The 16,439-nt window shown below is 40.0% G+C and overlaps 1 protein-coding gene across 9 annotated transcripts in view; it reads left to right on the top strand.

Moving 5' to 3' along the window:
- The window catches only part of ZMIZ1 (zinc finger MIZ-type containing 1), a 352,031-nt gene that overhangs the window by 308,017 nt on the left and 27,575 nt on the right, over positions 1-16,439 (top strand). For 7 of the 9 annotated variants that reach the window (XM_054205564.1, XM_054205566.1, XM_054205569.1 and 4 more), the window contains 5 exons: positions 6,929-7,043; positions 9,281-9,498; positions 10,902-11,100; positions 12,098-12,388; positions 14,532-14,714. In XM_054205564.1, coding sequence (XP_054061539.1) covers positions 6,929-7,043; positions 9,281-9,498; positions 10,902-11,100; positions 12,098-12,388; positions 14,532-14,714 — 1,006 coding nt within the window. The remainder of the gene's footprint in view (positions 1-6,928; positions 7,044-9,280; positions 9,499-10,901; positions 11,101-12,097; positions 12,389-14,531; positions 14,715-16,439) is intronic. The other 2 variants (XM_054205572.1, XM_054205568.1) reach the window with 1 other exon arrangement.

Raw genomic sequence — 16,439 nt, 5'->3', positions numbered from 1 at the left:
CTGCTGAACTGCTGGCTCGATTTTGCCGTCTCAGTCTCCACGCAGGCGGCTGTATTGTGCGTATGTGTGTGGCTGCATGAATGGTTATTGTAAATGTGTGTCGATATTTAAAAGAGCGGAGGCGGGGGTGATAGCCACCTGCTAGCTGCAGGTGCCATCCAAACCACCGAGCTGATAAATGCCTTGCTGCTTTTGCCTTTTGACTGCTTCACCTGCATCTGCTCACCTAGAACGGGTTCAGAATGCTTCTGTGTTTTCAAACCGCTTGCCAGAAAACGGCTTTCCTTCTTTTTACGGTCAATTATGAAATTTCTAACCGCTTTCACTCTTCCTCTTCAGTTTACATTGTTCACAGCCCGGTACAGGCAACCTCCAGTACTGAAACAATGCTTGAGGTGATTCTTTCTTGATAGGGAAGGACTAGGTATGGATCCTCTGCGCATTTGGTGTTGAGAGAATCAAAGCTTTCCAAAGGCTTAGAGAACACATTCATCTAGTTGGAAAGAGTGGAGGGAAACAACAAAGTTGTGAAATCGGCGGGGGAATAATTTTTGGAGCTATGCATTTTAGCTGTAAGATCTGAGTGTTTGGGGTCACGCCATTAAGAAGTAGAGGGAAATAAAGTCTTGCAGAATGCTTCCAAACTGACTTTTTTCACTTTTGCATTACATAAATACACCCAGTGATTTGGATGGGACTCTGTCTTATGTGTTTGTTTAGTGAAATACACGACAGAGCCTTAACTTACGCCAATATCATTTAAACTTCTTCAAAGAATGCCAACTAGAGGAATGTATTTGAGGAAGGCATGCATAGGCATCACATAGGCAGCATCAATCAAAAGCAGATTACTGCTAGCCATCCAAAGCCAGTATTAGTACCCACACTAGCTACAGCACCCTCTTTTTTCCTCATCTTTAATGGAAACACCATAGGATACCTGTACACAACATCGGCTTTTAGTTTGCTTTATGTCAGCATGTGATGTACAGAGGTAGTTATTCTTTGTTTTCTTTACGATGTGTCCTCATATTTCCTTGCTGACTGTAAGTGCTCTTTGTGTCCTTCCTACATGGGTGTCTCCTTGTTCTGCCGTATTCATTCCTCTGTGTGAAGAGAGAACAGATTGTGTAGACTGGTTTCTACAGTCTGTGGAAAACACACCACAAAAAGTCAAAGGATAACTTGGTTAAATTTTGTGTTATGAAATTTTTTTAATAGTAATGTGTTTTAATATATGTTAACTAGACTAAAAACTAATTTGAAGTGTTCAAGTTGAAACACTTTGGCCAAGCACTTTAGCCCTATGAAGATGGTGCTGGTGAGGCGTTGGTTTTGTTCCCCTGAAAAAAAATCTCAATGGAAATGAGTTGTTTCCTCTAAATGTCCAGAGTTTTTAAAAAGAAAACAAAAGCAGATCTTCGAAATGTTTTTGATTGCCAGTAAGCGGAAACAAATTTTGGCTTTCAGGTGTCCCACTGGCTTTTTTTAATCAAATTAGTAGTCAAGGCCAAGGATATTTTCAGTGGAAATTTGACCATAAATAAATAAAATTAAAAAAATCCATTTGATCTGTTATTTATGAATAGATTGTTGGGGTTTCACAGCTTATCAAACTGGAAAAAAATTAACTGAAGTCCTTTCTGGAGCATTTTAGTGTTGCAGAAAGCTGCTAATAGTGTTTCGTCTCTTCTTGCGATTTTATTTTTAAAGAAGTTGTTAGGTTTTGTTCATACTGATACAAAAATTATAAAAATGTGGTGAAATTAATCCCTTTTCCATAACAGGAGCACCTCAAAAAGGCGGTTTGAATTCAGCATTTGCACTGCACCGTGCAAAACAGCCTTTTCTTAAATAACAGTATGCTTAAAATAAGATTATGGTGGTGCCCTAATCAAGAAGGGTTGCTAACCGAATCCATATTAATAACTACAGCTACGTGAGTGGTGTTCATTCGAGAAATCCAAGTAAAACAAGAATTAAACCTGAATGAAAGAAGCTAAGCTGCCTTACTCGTGCAACAGTAGGGGCACGAAACATGTGTATTGGTGCTACAGTTACGCAGGGCTTTATTTCCTGTTCTGATTGTGGGATTTGTGATATTTTTCCACTGCAGACGAATGAGATTTTAGGGGGAAAAGAGAGGTGAGGCAGGAGCAAGGCGCCTTGTTTGGAGGTTGTTATGTTTTAGTTTGTATTAAAGTAGTGTCACCTAGAGGCTCCGACCAAGAATACAGCCACGGGGTGCTGGGCACCCTGAGCACACAGGCGCCCAGAGGCAGTTGTAGAGGCAGAGTGAGGTGCAGATATGGAGAGGTGCCAGCGCGCAAGAACAGATCACGAGCCCTGGTTTTGGGCTGTAGTTGGACCGTTCTGATTTTTGGCCATGTGTAACTGCAAAGGAGTGTTTGGCCCGGGTGGATCTCTGACACCTCACTCCTTGTCGTCAGATGCTCTCCTCTCTAGGTGTCCATGAGTGACAAAAGAAGACATGGGAGAAGTGACAGTCAGTGTTACACTGGCAATTACCTGCTCATCTTGGCGTCAGCTGAAGAAGTTATTTTACAGTTTGTAGATTTAAAGGACTGTGTGGACTCTTGTGTTTGTCAGGTACCAGTCAGATAGGATGACAGTGCTTCAGAAACATTAAAGACCCCTACGAAACTGTAAAGCTGGCTTGAGGGTAAGCAACAGAAACCAGTCACTGAAAGCCCAGTTGCGGGAAACTTGACTGCAGTGCTTGGAGTGAAAAGGTTTTTTGAGACAGCCAACATCTGGTGCTTTTCTACAGTAGCTGATAGATTTTTCAGGGTTTAAAGCAGAGATAGATGCTTTATAAAAGTAGTGTTTTAGACACCTGGCCTTCTCAACAAGTGATGTGGAAAATCACTGGGAAGGTATAATTCCAGTTTTTATCCTCCTCCAGAACATGTAAAGTACCAATGCTCTAGGGATGCGTACTTCACTAAACCGTTTGAATCTCTCCTTCCTCAATCAATGAAGACATGTAAACAGAGTATCAGATACACATACAATTGCTTTAATGACAACATAAACATATTTAAAATACAGCATTTTCAAATAATGCCACAAATCATGTATAAATTACAGTAATTGACTAGTATTAATTTACAGAGCTCACTTTTTATTAAGCAGCTTTTATTAGAATTAACTAACAGTCTGTGTCTGACATGAAGTCTGTAACTATTCCAAAGAGGCTGGATATCTGCCTGGTTCTGTTTCCCTATTCCTGGGATTAAGAGAAGCTGTTTAGACCTAAGTCCCGATGTACCTCTCCGACATGAGTGTTGTATTACGGGTGGTTTCAGTACATTTGCCAGCAGCTAAGAAATCCTTCTTCCTTATTCCTTGATTGCAGTTTCACTATATCATAGTTTGAGAAGTAATTTCCTGCCATCTCTTCCTCATTGCGCTATGGTTTCCTCTGCTGTTTGGCCTTTAATGCTGACCAGTAGTATGTATAGGTTCATTAACACTATTATAAATTTAGTCAATACTCTTTTAGTGGACTCCATCTGAGCCCGTACTGACTCACTGCCCTCCAGGGTGTAGTGAGAGACTTAATTACCCTTGTACCATTCAACAGGAACAATGTTGTGGGCAGCATTTCGCTGTGGCTGGAGAGGTTGAAGCTTCTTTCTCTATTGGCTGCCATTTTCACGATTAAAGAAACGGATTTCAGAATAATTCACAGCTCTGTATAATAATAGTGGAAAGCAAATGAGAATTGGATTGGTCACGTTTCATTACAGTACTTACATGGATTTTCCTTTGATGGTAGGAGTATTCCTTTGGGTTGTCTAAGGACAGAAATGCAAGTTGAAAGAGAGAAGTGGCAGGACAAGTAATTCTTTGGTTGAGTGGCATGTGTTTCAGTATCTCCTACCGCTTGAAACCAAAGAAGCCTTCACATAGTGGAGGAACGGTGGGTATTGTATCCAGTATGTCAAAAGTCATACTCAAACATGCGTGTAATTGGTGATGGGCCAGAGCATCATGCTGGGGAATGCAAACCACGAGAATGCCGTCTGTTTCTCATTGGGGTCACTAAAGTGAAGTTTGAGTGAAGTGAGGTCTAGCGCAGTAAGTGTATATTAGGGCCAAGGCATATCCTTCACTATTTCAGTGTCGTCATCATTTTTTATATTAAAGTTTTCTGTGATTTAAAGCTAAGTCCTGTGTTGGATAATGCAATAGTCATGCGATTTAATGTGCACAATGAATATTTCTCAACAGATCTATACCTAGTCTTTTTTTCTGGCTTTCATGTGTTATGCTGTGTCCTGTGCTGGAGGCTTTCATCATGTTTCAACCATCAATATGGTTTCTTGAGGCGTCATCTGTTTTAATTGAGTGATTTACTCTTCTTTGTAATTAGATGAAGTGATTGTATAGTCTTGGAGAGTCCAGTGCAGCCTTCCACTAAACAAATGCTTTGACTCTACCATTGGAAAGTATGGAACGCTATATGAAATCCTCTTCTGTGTACTGTGAAGGAGAGGAACGGGTAAGAGAAACATGCTTTGGAGACAAAGAAAGTGAAGAAATAGTTATAACTACTTAACAGCAGGCTAAGGCATCACTAGCTCAAAGTTTGAGTATGCATAGAAACGGTACAGCATATTTGCATTAGAAGAACCTTCAGTGACTCTGTGGTTTGATTCCTGCCTGTCATTACGCTTCTTATTTACTCATACACTTGCAAAATATTTGCCTTGTTCCTCGGGTTTTATTACCTGTGCACAGCACCATCGGTGGGGAATAGAGAGGAATGGCTGCAGTCAGTCCTTTAACTGCTTATGGCATAGAGAGAGCTTCTTTGTAGTCATTGAAGTATACAAACACTCATATGTGCCATAAATATCCAAACAAATCACCATCATCAAAAACAGTCAGAGAAGGAAGTAAAGTAGGAGGCATCATTCAGAGCAGGAGAAAAAGGAAGGCTTGATAGCTGTCACAAATTCTGGGTTAGTCATTTGTCTCCATGCTGGTGGAGGGTACTTGCTGAAGCATTGCGTCACTTGCAAATATTAGTCACTGAAGCCGTTTTCTGAGCCTTTGAATGAGAAGGGAAGATGTTTAGCCTTCGGAGAGACAGTATTGTTTTAAAAAATGGGCTAGGAGGACTTACTGATTGTAAGGTGTTAAATATGCCCTTATTCGCACATTGTTTTGTATGGAAGCTGTCAACGTAAACGTTACATGTCAAGCATCTTATAGAGAATTACAATTTTCCATTAATTTCCCCTAATTATTTGTTAAGGGAAATTATTCTTTTCCCTAATTTAATTCATTTTAATTATTTTGTGATTTTATTGCTTCATTCAATTTGGGTATTTTGAAACAAATAGGTCAGTTCAAATTCATAGTTATGTTCTAATACAATGCTGTTGTGCTGGCACAGCATGGTGGAATTTGTTTGAAATTTGCTAGTTTGTACAATGTATTCATTGTTTCATTTTGCCTTATACAGCTGCTGGTGGTGTTATTGGATTATTGGTTACTTGAGACATAGGCGGTTTTTATCACGTGTATGTGCACTTCTTTGTGCAATGCGATTCCTATTCTTAAATGATTTACACTAGGTGTTATGAACAGGCTAAAGAATGAAGACATGAGTAGTCCTTGATTTTGGCTCACAGCACAAAAGGAAGGAGAAGTGGTCCAAGCCTGGAGTGCTGCCTGGGGACACGGGAGAGTCAGTGCCCTGGTCTGCCACAGAGCCCTTTTTAGGGCTTTGGCAGGTTGGTTACCTCGCTGTGTCTCGTATGAGTTAATTGGGTGGCGCTGTACGGTGCAGGCTTTGAAGCACGTGGACACAGCGCTCAAAGAGCTTGTATGGATTCTTTAGGCAAGGTAGCCCTGGATAGAATTCCAGTGATAGCTGGTAGTCCAGGGAAAAATGCAATTCTTGATATAAGACGCAAGTCAATAGTGTTTGAAAATCATGGAAGAGAGCAGTGTGTGTGTGTATTAAATGGTGTGTGTGTATATATATATAGATAGATAGATAGATGAGGAAAGATCACGTGTGTGTATGTGTGCATATATGCAAATAGAAAACTAATTTACAAGTTAATAGTATGAAAATGAGCAAATTTCAAGTGGGATATATTTTACAGTTATAGGATTAATAGTTATTTTCATTGGATTTAGCATATTTCGTTAATTACACTAGATGCGTACCTATCCTGTGTTCATTTTGAAACCACCAATGTCTTCATATGAAAAGAACTGTAAGAAATGTTTGCTTTTATCTGTGGACAAAGGTAATGGAAAAACCCAATCCTCTCATCCACATATTTATCTGAAAGATGTGTTGTATATCTGCAGCTGATTTTCTAGAATGCTGATTAGCTAATACTGTTTTTGGCATGCAGCTTATCCATCGTGTGGGAGAACACTATCTGAATTTCAATTTACTTTCAAAATGATGTTGAACTGCTATTCCTTTAAAGGCTTTTCTGGCCATTTGGGGACCCAGTGCAGACAGTGGAGCTGCAGTCTGGTCTCAAAATCTAATTGAATTGATAAATGGCAGCTGAAGCGGTGATTGTTGAAGAGCTTGAGATGGATTGCAAAAAATAAGTGCTTCTGAGCAACTTGCTTAGTGCCCTTGTTTGAAACTTGGCCCCTGAGTTTATTTTTACTTTCGCTGGTAACAGACCTTTATGGTAAAAGCCCCGTGTTTCAATATAGTTAAGGAATTCGTTAGTTCCGTGTGGTTTTGGTATGATCATGTTGCTATTAAAGAAACTTTATGCCTCTGAGAGTACTAGGCTAATAATGGGAGGAGGAGTGGGGAGTTAAGGTAATGTCGGTTGTTAATCCCTTTGTCCCATCCAGCAACTTGTCACTGTTTAAACTTCCAAAATCTCACCCTCCTAAACATTTGTTTTTGCAGTGATGGGTCTTTCCCTTACGATTCTGTACCCTGGCAGCAAAATACCAACCAGCCTCCAGGCTCTTTGTCAGTGGTCACCACAGTATGGGGTGTGACTAACACCTCTCAAAGCCAGGTAAGCTTCGTTTTTATGCTCTCTCCCCTGTAGATATGGAGTTTCACTAATTTTTGCAGCATGGAAAGCTTTCTGGAAAATCCTCTTGTGACAGTGTCATAACAGTGTCTGTGTTTTCTTGTACATACTTAATTTTTGTTCTCGTCGTGCCCTCTTTGGTGGCATCAGAAAGCAGGTGTCTGAGGGCTTGAGTCAGTAACTCCTTTAGCTGCATGCAAATATCAGACTTGGGTTTAGCACATCTTTTGCGCTGTATGGTTTCAACACTAAATGCATGATTTTGGGGTAATTCCAAACCTCTTCAAAGTTTCAGATTGAATTTGAAGAGTTGTTTTATTAAAAATAAAATTTCTAGCTAGATTCACAGTTATGGTTGATTTTAGCCGGGGTTGTGTCGTACTTGTGGGCTGGTGAAGTCCAGTGCCAAGTCTACCCCCATGCTGAAGTGTTAACTACCAGCTATAGGCTGTGCTCTTTTCAACCTCTCCTGTTAATACTGCCTTACTGTGCGAAAATATTTCAATATGCATTGGAGCAAAAGCATGAGCTCCTGGCTTCCAGGTGAGAGCGAGACTTAACTGGATTTTCATTCGATTCTCTCCATTCTTACCTCTCTTTTTCTTCTGCAATGTATATTGAATTATGCTATTAAAAAAAGAAGCAGCTTTAATGAAGGAGACGCCAATTATTTGTGGTAGTGTGCTCTCCAAGGGATGTGGCACAAATCAAGTTCTCAAGACAGTCTAGCCTTGTCTTACACCGTGGATGAAGTGCTCTAAACACATCACCATCTTTAATGAGTGCAAATGGTACATAAATCTAACTTGTATTTTCTGCCTTTTTCAAATCAAGTGACATTAGATCCCGTATAAAATTTTCTGTGGATTTTTTTTTTATTATTTTAATTTTGGTCAGAAAATTAAATACAAAATTCTTATGGATGGAGCCATTTGAAAAAGAAATAACTCAGGGGCCAAGCCATATGCTCACATGGCAGTTATGTTAAGCACTAGTTGTGGCAAAATCTTTCTTCAAAAAATAAAGAGAGGAAACAGTTACAGGATCTATAACATCATTTATTATTGTTGGTTTCTTTTTAACACCTTAAAAGAAAATGTATCCCATCTGGGAGAGAAACACCTGAGTAAACAGGTAGGTCTGTATATTGGCCAGAAAATAGAAATATAGTTTCAAGTGAAAGTTTTTCACACTTAAAAATGCAAAAGGGAAGGAAAAAAAAAAAAAAGACTAAAGAGTTTTGTGCTGTCAAGTTCAAGAGTACACTGTAATGTAACTTGAACCCTTCATGATAATTCGGAGGAATGTGCGATAAAAGAAAAAAAGTGCTTTGGTATAAAGAAGAAAATGCTTCTTCAGAATCACTGCAAGGGAAGGGTGAAACTCTGAAGCATTAAGCTTGGTTGTAGCTGTTCAGAGCAGATTGAAATGAACGATGGGGTTTCCTGTAATTCTTCATGCCCCCCAAGGGAGAAGAATGAGCCGGGCTCACCATTTCCCTTTCAGAAATTCCCAAAGCTGGTGACTTGGTCTTCTGCAAAAATCATGACCACTAAATTTCTTCCCAAGTAGGAGACAGATTTCCATGCAGCCATACTTGCATCTCAATGGCAATCATAGCAATTTTGGTTCAATGGAAAAAAAAATACTTCAAGCAAGCAAACCAAGTCCTTTTAAAAACAAAACAGAGGACTCTTTTCTAAGAAGCAAAAAAAACATCCGACAGACTTCTGTACACTTCAGAGAGAGTTAGATTCAAGAACAGGTTCAGCCACTGAAATATGTTCTTTCGCAGTTACTGCATCTGTAGTACCCTTTACAGTATGCCAGCAAGACTGAATGTTTGCAAGTTATTTCAAAGTCCTATGTCAAAAAAAAAGATAAAGCATGTACTTCCTCTTAATCGGATGAATTTGTCAGCCACAGAGCATGGTTCTAGCAGGTCTTTTTTATAACTTTTTTCATAAATGTGTTAGTTGGGGTTCCATCTAGCTAAAAATCTCCTGTGGAAGATTAATTAGAGATCAGAGTCTCTTGTTTGTTTGGAAATGGCAAAAGAGAAGGAGAAATCACCAGGAACGTGCACCTAGATACCAACAAGGGTATGTTCATTAGAGTTCAGGGTGGTTATATTGTAATTTATCGATTGCAGCAAATCAACTTAATTGGCTTGAAGTAGTTCACCGTACAGCCCCTTATTTTCATGTTTCTACTTATAGGTGCTGGGAAATCCAATGGCAAATGCTAACAACCCTATGAACCCAGCAGGAAATCCCATGGCTTCTGGGATGACTACCAGCAACCCTGGAATCAATTCCCCTCAGTTTGCTGGGCAGCAGCAACAGTTTTCAACCAAGGCAGGCTCCACTCAGCCGTACATACAGCAGGGCATGTATGGGCGGCCCAATTATCCTGGAAGTGGAGGCTTTGGTGGCAGGTAAGATATACTTGTGTGAGGTGAAAAATGGATGTAAATAGTTGATGCAGCTTGTTTTAGTGACCTGGAAGAAGTGTCATGGGTTTATTTTAATTATATAAAGTCTCAGTAGCTATTTTATGCTGGTTAACTGAAGTGCATACTGCTTTTATAGCTTCGGAAATCAGCTACCCAAACTGCAATGAAATTCATCACAGTAAATGGAAATGGCTTAGGTCAATCAATTAGCTCTAATAAACCCCCCAAAATAAAGTTTTAATTAAGAGAGATTGTTAAACAGACCACAAGCTTAGGAATGATTAACATTTAATAAGGCCAGGGTGTGAAAGGTATTGATGGTATAATTTCTACGTGCGTATGGAGGAATAATCTTGAGTGTTAGGCAAAGTAGGTTCCTATGCAATGGGATATTTCTGCCCAAAGACTTATTCCGCAGCAGGAATTTGAAAAGAATTGGGGGTGTGGATGTTTGTTAAGAGAGATGGTCAAGCTGTGTATTTATTTTGGGGAAGTAAATGCTGCATTAGTGAAATAAACCAAACTAATAGCCTGGGTTTTGTTACATTTTGACTTTCTGTGTCTATGCTTTGTAAACAAGAGTGGTAAAGTGCACTTAACTGAAGCCAGTATTTATGGTCCCTCTGCAAAGCCTGCTGAAAAGGTTGTTAGCATACTCAGTCTAGTGTGAAGAATGTAAAACCTGGGACTCGGGGAACTTCTTTCATCTCTGCCACTGATCTACTGAGTGACCTTGAATAAGTCAGAAGGTTTCTTTAGCTTTGTATTAACATCTCTAAAATGGGCATAGTATACTGGCCCATATTTATAAAAATAGTTGATGTCTTGGAGTGGGAAAGGCATGGTTTAGGTTAATTTATCTTATGATCAATAGGAGAGCTGGGTAGGCACCGGAAAACACATTGTGTGGGATCCAGTAGAGCTGGGTCTCTCCCGGCCTTTCTGCTGAGGTTCAGGGAGGAATGCTTTTACAACATCGGGAGCACTTGGCATGATTCATCGGTGAGGCAGGTGAACGCACTATAGTGGAGGAAGCTCACTGTTCAAGCTGCTGTGCAGTCTGCCCCTGCACTATTGGGAAATGGAGCATGCAGTAACTTGCAGGATTTCAGTTCAACTTCGCAGTAAGCTACAAAGCAGTTCACTGCCCCCCAAACAACTGACAATGGTGCCTTGCAGTCCCAGTGGCAGCCCTATGACTGTTGCACCAGAGCAACACTTCTATCGCGTGTACACACCTAATTACCTCTCCTGCTGGCTTTCATCAGGCTTTGATACGTGGTTTTGGAACAGTTCCAGATGAGGATCACGCCCACGTTCAAAACAAAATCCACCAGGCACGTCTTAATTCTCTCTCCTTCTTTCTTTCTTTTTTTACCTGTTAGTTACCCTGGAGGCCCAAATACCCCTGCAGGAATGGGGATCCCCCCACACACGAGGCCGCCAGCTGATTTCACCCAGCCAGCTGCAGCTGCTGCCGCCGCTGCAGTTGCGGCTGCAGCTGCTACAGCCACAGCTACAGCTACAGCCACTGTGGCAGCCCTTCAGGAAACGCAGAATAAGGACATGAACCAGTATGGACCGGTAAGAGAGCAACCCTTACGTCTTCATACCCACCTGATCTGGACCATTAGAGGGAATTGGGCTGTCCTGCTTACTCCCATCTTTATTAGGGTGCCTCCTCTATTGCTTATTTTTTTTTGGTGCATGAGCATGGTTATAAATGCTTATGAAGAACTACTGGAATGTGTGTATATAGGTAGGAGTTGGTCTCCTGTGTTTTTCCCGGTAAGTCTTGCCTCCTATTTTGTAATTTGGAGATTGCCCCTTAAAAAAATTGAAGTTTATGCATCTACAGCTGTGTCTGATGTGATATATTATTGCTGCCTTTGCTCCCCCTGTGAACCTCTAAATTTGAGTACCCTGTGAAAGGTTCCAGAATCTTGGAATAGGTTTTGTACTGCTTGAGTAATTGTTTATTTTGCCAGCTACAATTGGTTGTTGTTTTTTTTCCCCTTCAAACAAGGAAACAACAGTAGCAAAGAGATTTGCTTTTTAATAATGTTGTCTATGAGAACAGCTATGCGAGACATGCATTTCCGGTGGTCCATAGCCTGCAGCATGTCATGACTTCATGTAATAATTTTTTCTTGAAATAAACAAGGGTTTGATCAATTGAGGGTTTTTTCCTTCTTAGCTTTTTTACCTTTCTGAGTTTTGAAGTACGTGGGTGTCAGGTGATGTAAAGTACAATGTCTTAGAAATTGTAACGTTGTGCTGTATTTACACAGCCACCTTCCTGACCTGTTAACCTTACAGTAATAGACTAGCCACTTTAAATTATTTAATTGCTCACCTTAGACTTAACGTCTGTCTTTCTCTCTTACGCCTCCTACAATTCTAATTGGATTTTTATTATAAATGACATCACTGCCCATCAAATGCTGGAGATCATTGAAGGAAAATGCGACATAAATCCTCCCCTTCTTCCCTCCCCCAAAAGCATGTTCAGCTCCCTCCTCCCATTTTAAATGCATGTCGCATTTTATTCTTTTTTTTTTTTCTTCTTCTTCCGTTGAAGGTTTGTTCCTCTTTCCAGATGGGTCCAACTCAGGCTTACAACAACCAGTTTATGAACCAGCCTGGTCCTCGTGGCCCTGCTTCTATGCCAGGCAACATGAACCCTGCAAGCATGGGAGCAGGAATGACGCCTTCCAGCATGAGTGGGCCACCCATGGGCATGAACCAGCCTCGGCCTCCTGGAATGAGTCCCTTCAGCACCCATGGGCAGAGGATGCCTCAGCAAGCCTACCCAGGCCCACGCCCCCAGTCTTTGCCTATACAGGGCATAAAGAGACCGTACCCAGGAGAGGTAATAAAATAAATTATGTTTTTATGTACGCTATTATTTTGACTGAAAGTTGCAACATGCTGGGTAACGTGTGATGTGCATCCCTGTAAGATAAGTACATCTTTGTTCCAGCCGTGGTAGGAATACTGCCGTTAAAATACAAGCTGCAGCAGCTCCTCCTTTTTAGCTTCTAAAGTGTTCAGGTTGGCCCTTGCTGTGTTAGTCAAGATGACAGTCATTAAAACCAAGAAAGGCCTAAAACTGGCTCAGCCCTCAAAATGTCACTTTGAGATTCTCATGCTAGACGGTGAATTCATAGACCTTAAGCAGAGTTGCTTCACAGGAGTGGATTTGTTTAACGTGATGATTTAAAAGAGATGTTGAAGGTGAAACACTTAATTTGAGCCCAATACATATGTGGTGTGCTTTTTTTTAATGGTTTTATTGTTCTAAAAAAATATAGGGCATACATTGTATAAACACCAATAGTAATAACATTTATTTTAAAGACCAATTGCTTTCCAAACTTCTTGAGGTTTGATTTTAATAGGCACTGAGATGAATATAAATCGTGTTGAACTCAAATCCCTCAGTGTCAGCATTTATCTAATATAAGTTTATTTGGAGTGTGGTATTTCTGTCTAAGTTCCCATGCTGTTAAATGAGATCTGAGTGGCTTTGTAGACAAAATTACATTGCCATTGACATGTATTATGACCTTGTGCAAAACACCTGGGGTCAAAATTTTAAAGAAACTTAGACAACCAAAGGTGTAAACAGACGAGCTTTTGGATTTTAAAAATCACCTATGCATTTTACTATTCAGACTGGTGTGATTTAGACGGTAGATGCTTTTGAGAATCTCACCCAGTCTCAGCATCTATATGCACCTAAATGTCTTTATAATCTATCCACGAGTTACTAGCTTCAGAGATAATCTCCTGGTAACATTCTGTATTAAACTGAGACTACAACATCAGCTATAGCTCCAGGTGTAAAGCTTTGAATATTGTGATACTGCCCTGACTATAATAACGGTAGTAAGAGTTTATAGAAAACATACAGCAGAGTACCATAGCATGCAGAAAATAACAGCAAACATTTATGATTGAGCTACATTTCTTTCTTGATCTGCAAACTTTTTTTTTTTTTTTTTTACTAAAAAAGTTATGTGCTTTTGCCAAAGTTGCTTCTCTGGGAAGGCTTTTCACTGTAAATACTGCCACTTACTCTACAATTAAGTTAAGAAAACACAGAATGTGGCCTGTTCGGATAATTTTTATCTTCAGATTTCATATTTTAAGGAAGACTGTAAATCCCTTTTTGCTGCTTCAGAAGCAGGTTTTTCATCGTAAGTGAATATGACCGTGTTCCCAAGAAGTCAATACTGAACAGTGCCCTGAATGTTACATGCTTGCTGGTCTGGAATTCTGCAGATCCGATAGATGCTATTTGCTTCTTGGTTTTTGAAAGTTTCATTTGTGGAAACTTCTTATTAATCAGTTAATTTTTCAAATGGACATTTTATTACCTTCGAAGTTCCAGTTTTCATGACTTTCATTCCAAAACTGCAGCACAGTACTAGCTAGCACTAGCAAGGTGTTTATGACTAGTAATAACAGCTTCTATTTAGTTGTTTGGGTATTGCTAAACACTCTAGCACAGGGCCAGCATAGCAGTTGTGTTGAGAAATCAGAGATGGACAACACACCTGTCTGTTCTCTGCCCATTCCGGGATTTTTTATTTTTATGTTACTTTTTGTGGTTTCATTCTCCGTCTGGAAAAGGAGCCCCAGGGATGGGGCTGGTAGCACTTGCAAAAACACAGAGATTTTGTGAACATTGCATCTGGTTGTTATTCTGGTTTCTTCAAACATGGTGCCCTTTGACAGTGCTGCAAGGCTGAGCGTTTGTGTGTGTTAAGGTACATGGTTATTCTTACCCCACTTTGGTTTGCGGGACTTTGATGCTTTTGAGTGAGTATTCACTTCCAGCCATCAGGGCCCTGGTTTAGGCGTGAGTGGCACTAAGTTGAGGAGTATTCACCTGGAGGCTTTTTTTTGTTAGTTTTGATTCTACTATTGAATGTATGCTAATAATCAATTAGAGACAGCTGCTTGCATGAAAAAGATCTTTGTCTTCTTTCCTCTCTGTCATGAAACAGCCGAATTATGGAAACCAGCAGTATGGACCAAATAGCCAGTTTCCAAACCAGCCCGGTCAATACCCCACTCCCAACCCTCCAAGACCCCTTACGTCTCCCAACTATCCTGGACAGAGGATGCCAAGTCAGCAAAACACGGGGCAGTACCCTCCTCCAACGGTCAACATGGGGCAGTATTACAAGGTGAGAATCTTTAAATTATCTTGTTGAATTCTGGAAGACATTTTTGAGTTAAGTCACATTAATGACTTCATAGATACTGCTTTTCTGTAATTAAAGGAAAGAGGGAAAGCAGCACAGTGTTTTTACTTATGTTTTGGATATCACAGAATCGAGTCAATCAACCAAGTTGCATTGTAACTTCAGAGCAGTTCAAAAAGAAAATTGAATGTTACTGCAGCTCATTAGAGGCTTTTACAAGAAAACATTGGTTTCACTTCAAAAATAGCATGTTAAAAGAAGTATCTAATGGGATTCAGGTGTAATATTTTCACCTAATCATGGCACCCTGCAAAAATACAACTTTGGAAATTTGTAATAAACAAGTTCCACATTGCAGCATCCCCATTTCAAACCTACAGTGGTCACTGTTGGATTAAGCCAGCCTAAACTTAAAAGCCGTTCCAGCTGTAGAATTCATCTTCGAACTGAAGTTCGCGTGACTTCCTCTGACCTCTCCCTTTGCTTTTCTCCTTCTTTTCCCTCTGTGCTGCTTGTTTTGGGCAAGAATTAGAATTGTTAAAATGTTGCCTAAAACTTGTTTTATGGATACATCTTGAGCACTTCATATTATCCGAATATGGGTTTCTACTGAGGGCCTGCTGAGATTTGATGTGTTTAAAGTGCTCACAAAAGTGATCTTTTGCACACAGTTACTCCAGTAAGTATAAAAATGGGGAGGACCATTGACGGTCTGACCTGCTTTTAAAGCATTAGCTGTTGAGGTCTCTGGACTACGTTCTGATTTTGAATGTAGGCTGAAAGAATCCAAGTTGCACATTGGTGTTGAATTGGAATTGTTCCGGTGTGATTCATGCCGAAAACACTGTTGGAAAAAAGAAAAAAATCCCCAAACCTGTTTACTATAGAGCATCTGTTCTACGTGCAACCAAGCTGTCTACTGTGGTACCCAAAGGAATGCCTGTTGCATCATGGCAGCTTTTGCAGTCCACTGCCAGGAAGAACACGAGGAGGAGATATATCCTCAACTATTATAATTACAGTGCAGTCACTTACGCTAAAATAACAGCAGAAGATACCTCTGAAGTTTTTAAGGGATAGATTTTTTTAATACATTTTACATGTGTTTATTTTAGATGGGGTTTAGGTTTTTTGTTTACATGATAGTTCTAACAGGGAATCTGTGGTCTTTCCGTTGCATCCCCTGTTTTGTATTCAAATATCGCCTGTTAGAAAATAAAAGACCTTGTTAGGAAGGGAGATTATCTTGGCTAGGGGAAAAATTCCGGCTTGCCGCAGACAGGACCGGAACCTTTGGATTGTGGTGATTGTGGAGATAGTAACTGTATGTGTTAAAGAAAAAAGCAAAGATGGTTGGAAATGTAAATGCTTAAGATCTCAGAATGCATCTCTCTTCTTGTGTGCTTTGGAGTATCCTAGGCTAGCAGTGCAGCATTTAGATACAGAATCAGATTTGAAGTCCTGATACTTTGGCTGTCCGTAAAGATTTTTATCTTCTGATACTCTCCTGTGTATGCACTTATGGTACACAAGCTATTACAAGAAAGTACCATGCAATTGCAGTTTTGTTTAATGTCGGCTTCCTTCACATCATCGTTATTGGTTTATTCTGTTGACTGCAACCATCCCTTTAATTACAAGATACAGAACTAATGCTATTTTAATACTATAGCTACTGTTTATACTTAACTATACTTTTTCTCTTAG

Source organism: Rissa tridactyla, chromosome 6 (genome assembly GCF_028500815.1).
Source record: "Rissa tridactyla isolate bRisTri1 chromosome 6, bRisTri1.patW.cur.20221130, whole genome shotgun sequence".
NCBI classification, from domain to species: domain Eukaryota; kingdom Metazoa; phylum Chordata; class Aves; order Charadriiformes; family Laridae; genus Rissa; species Rissa tridactyla.
Note: the sequence above shows the minus strand (reverse complement) of the source record. Positions and strands in the feature narration are given on the sequence as shown.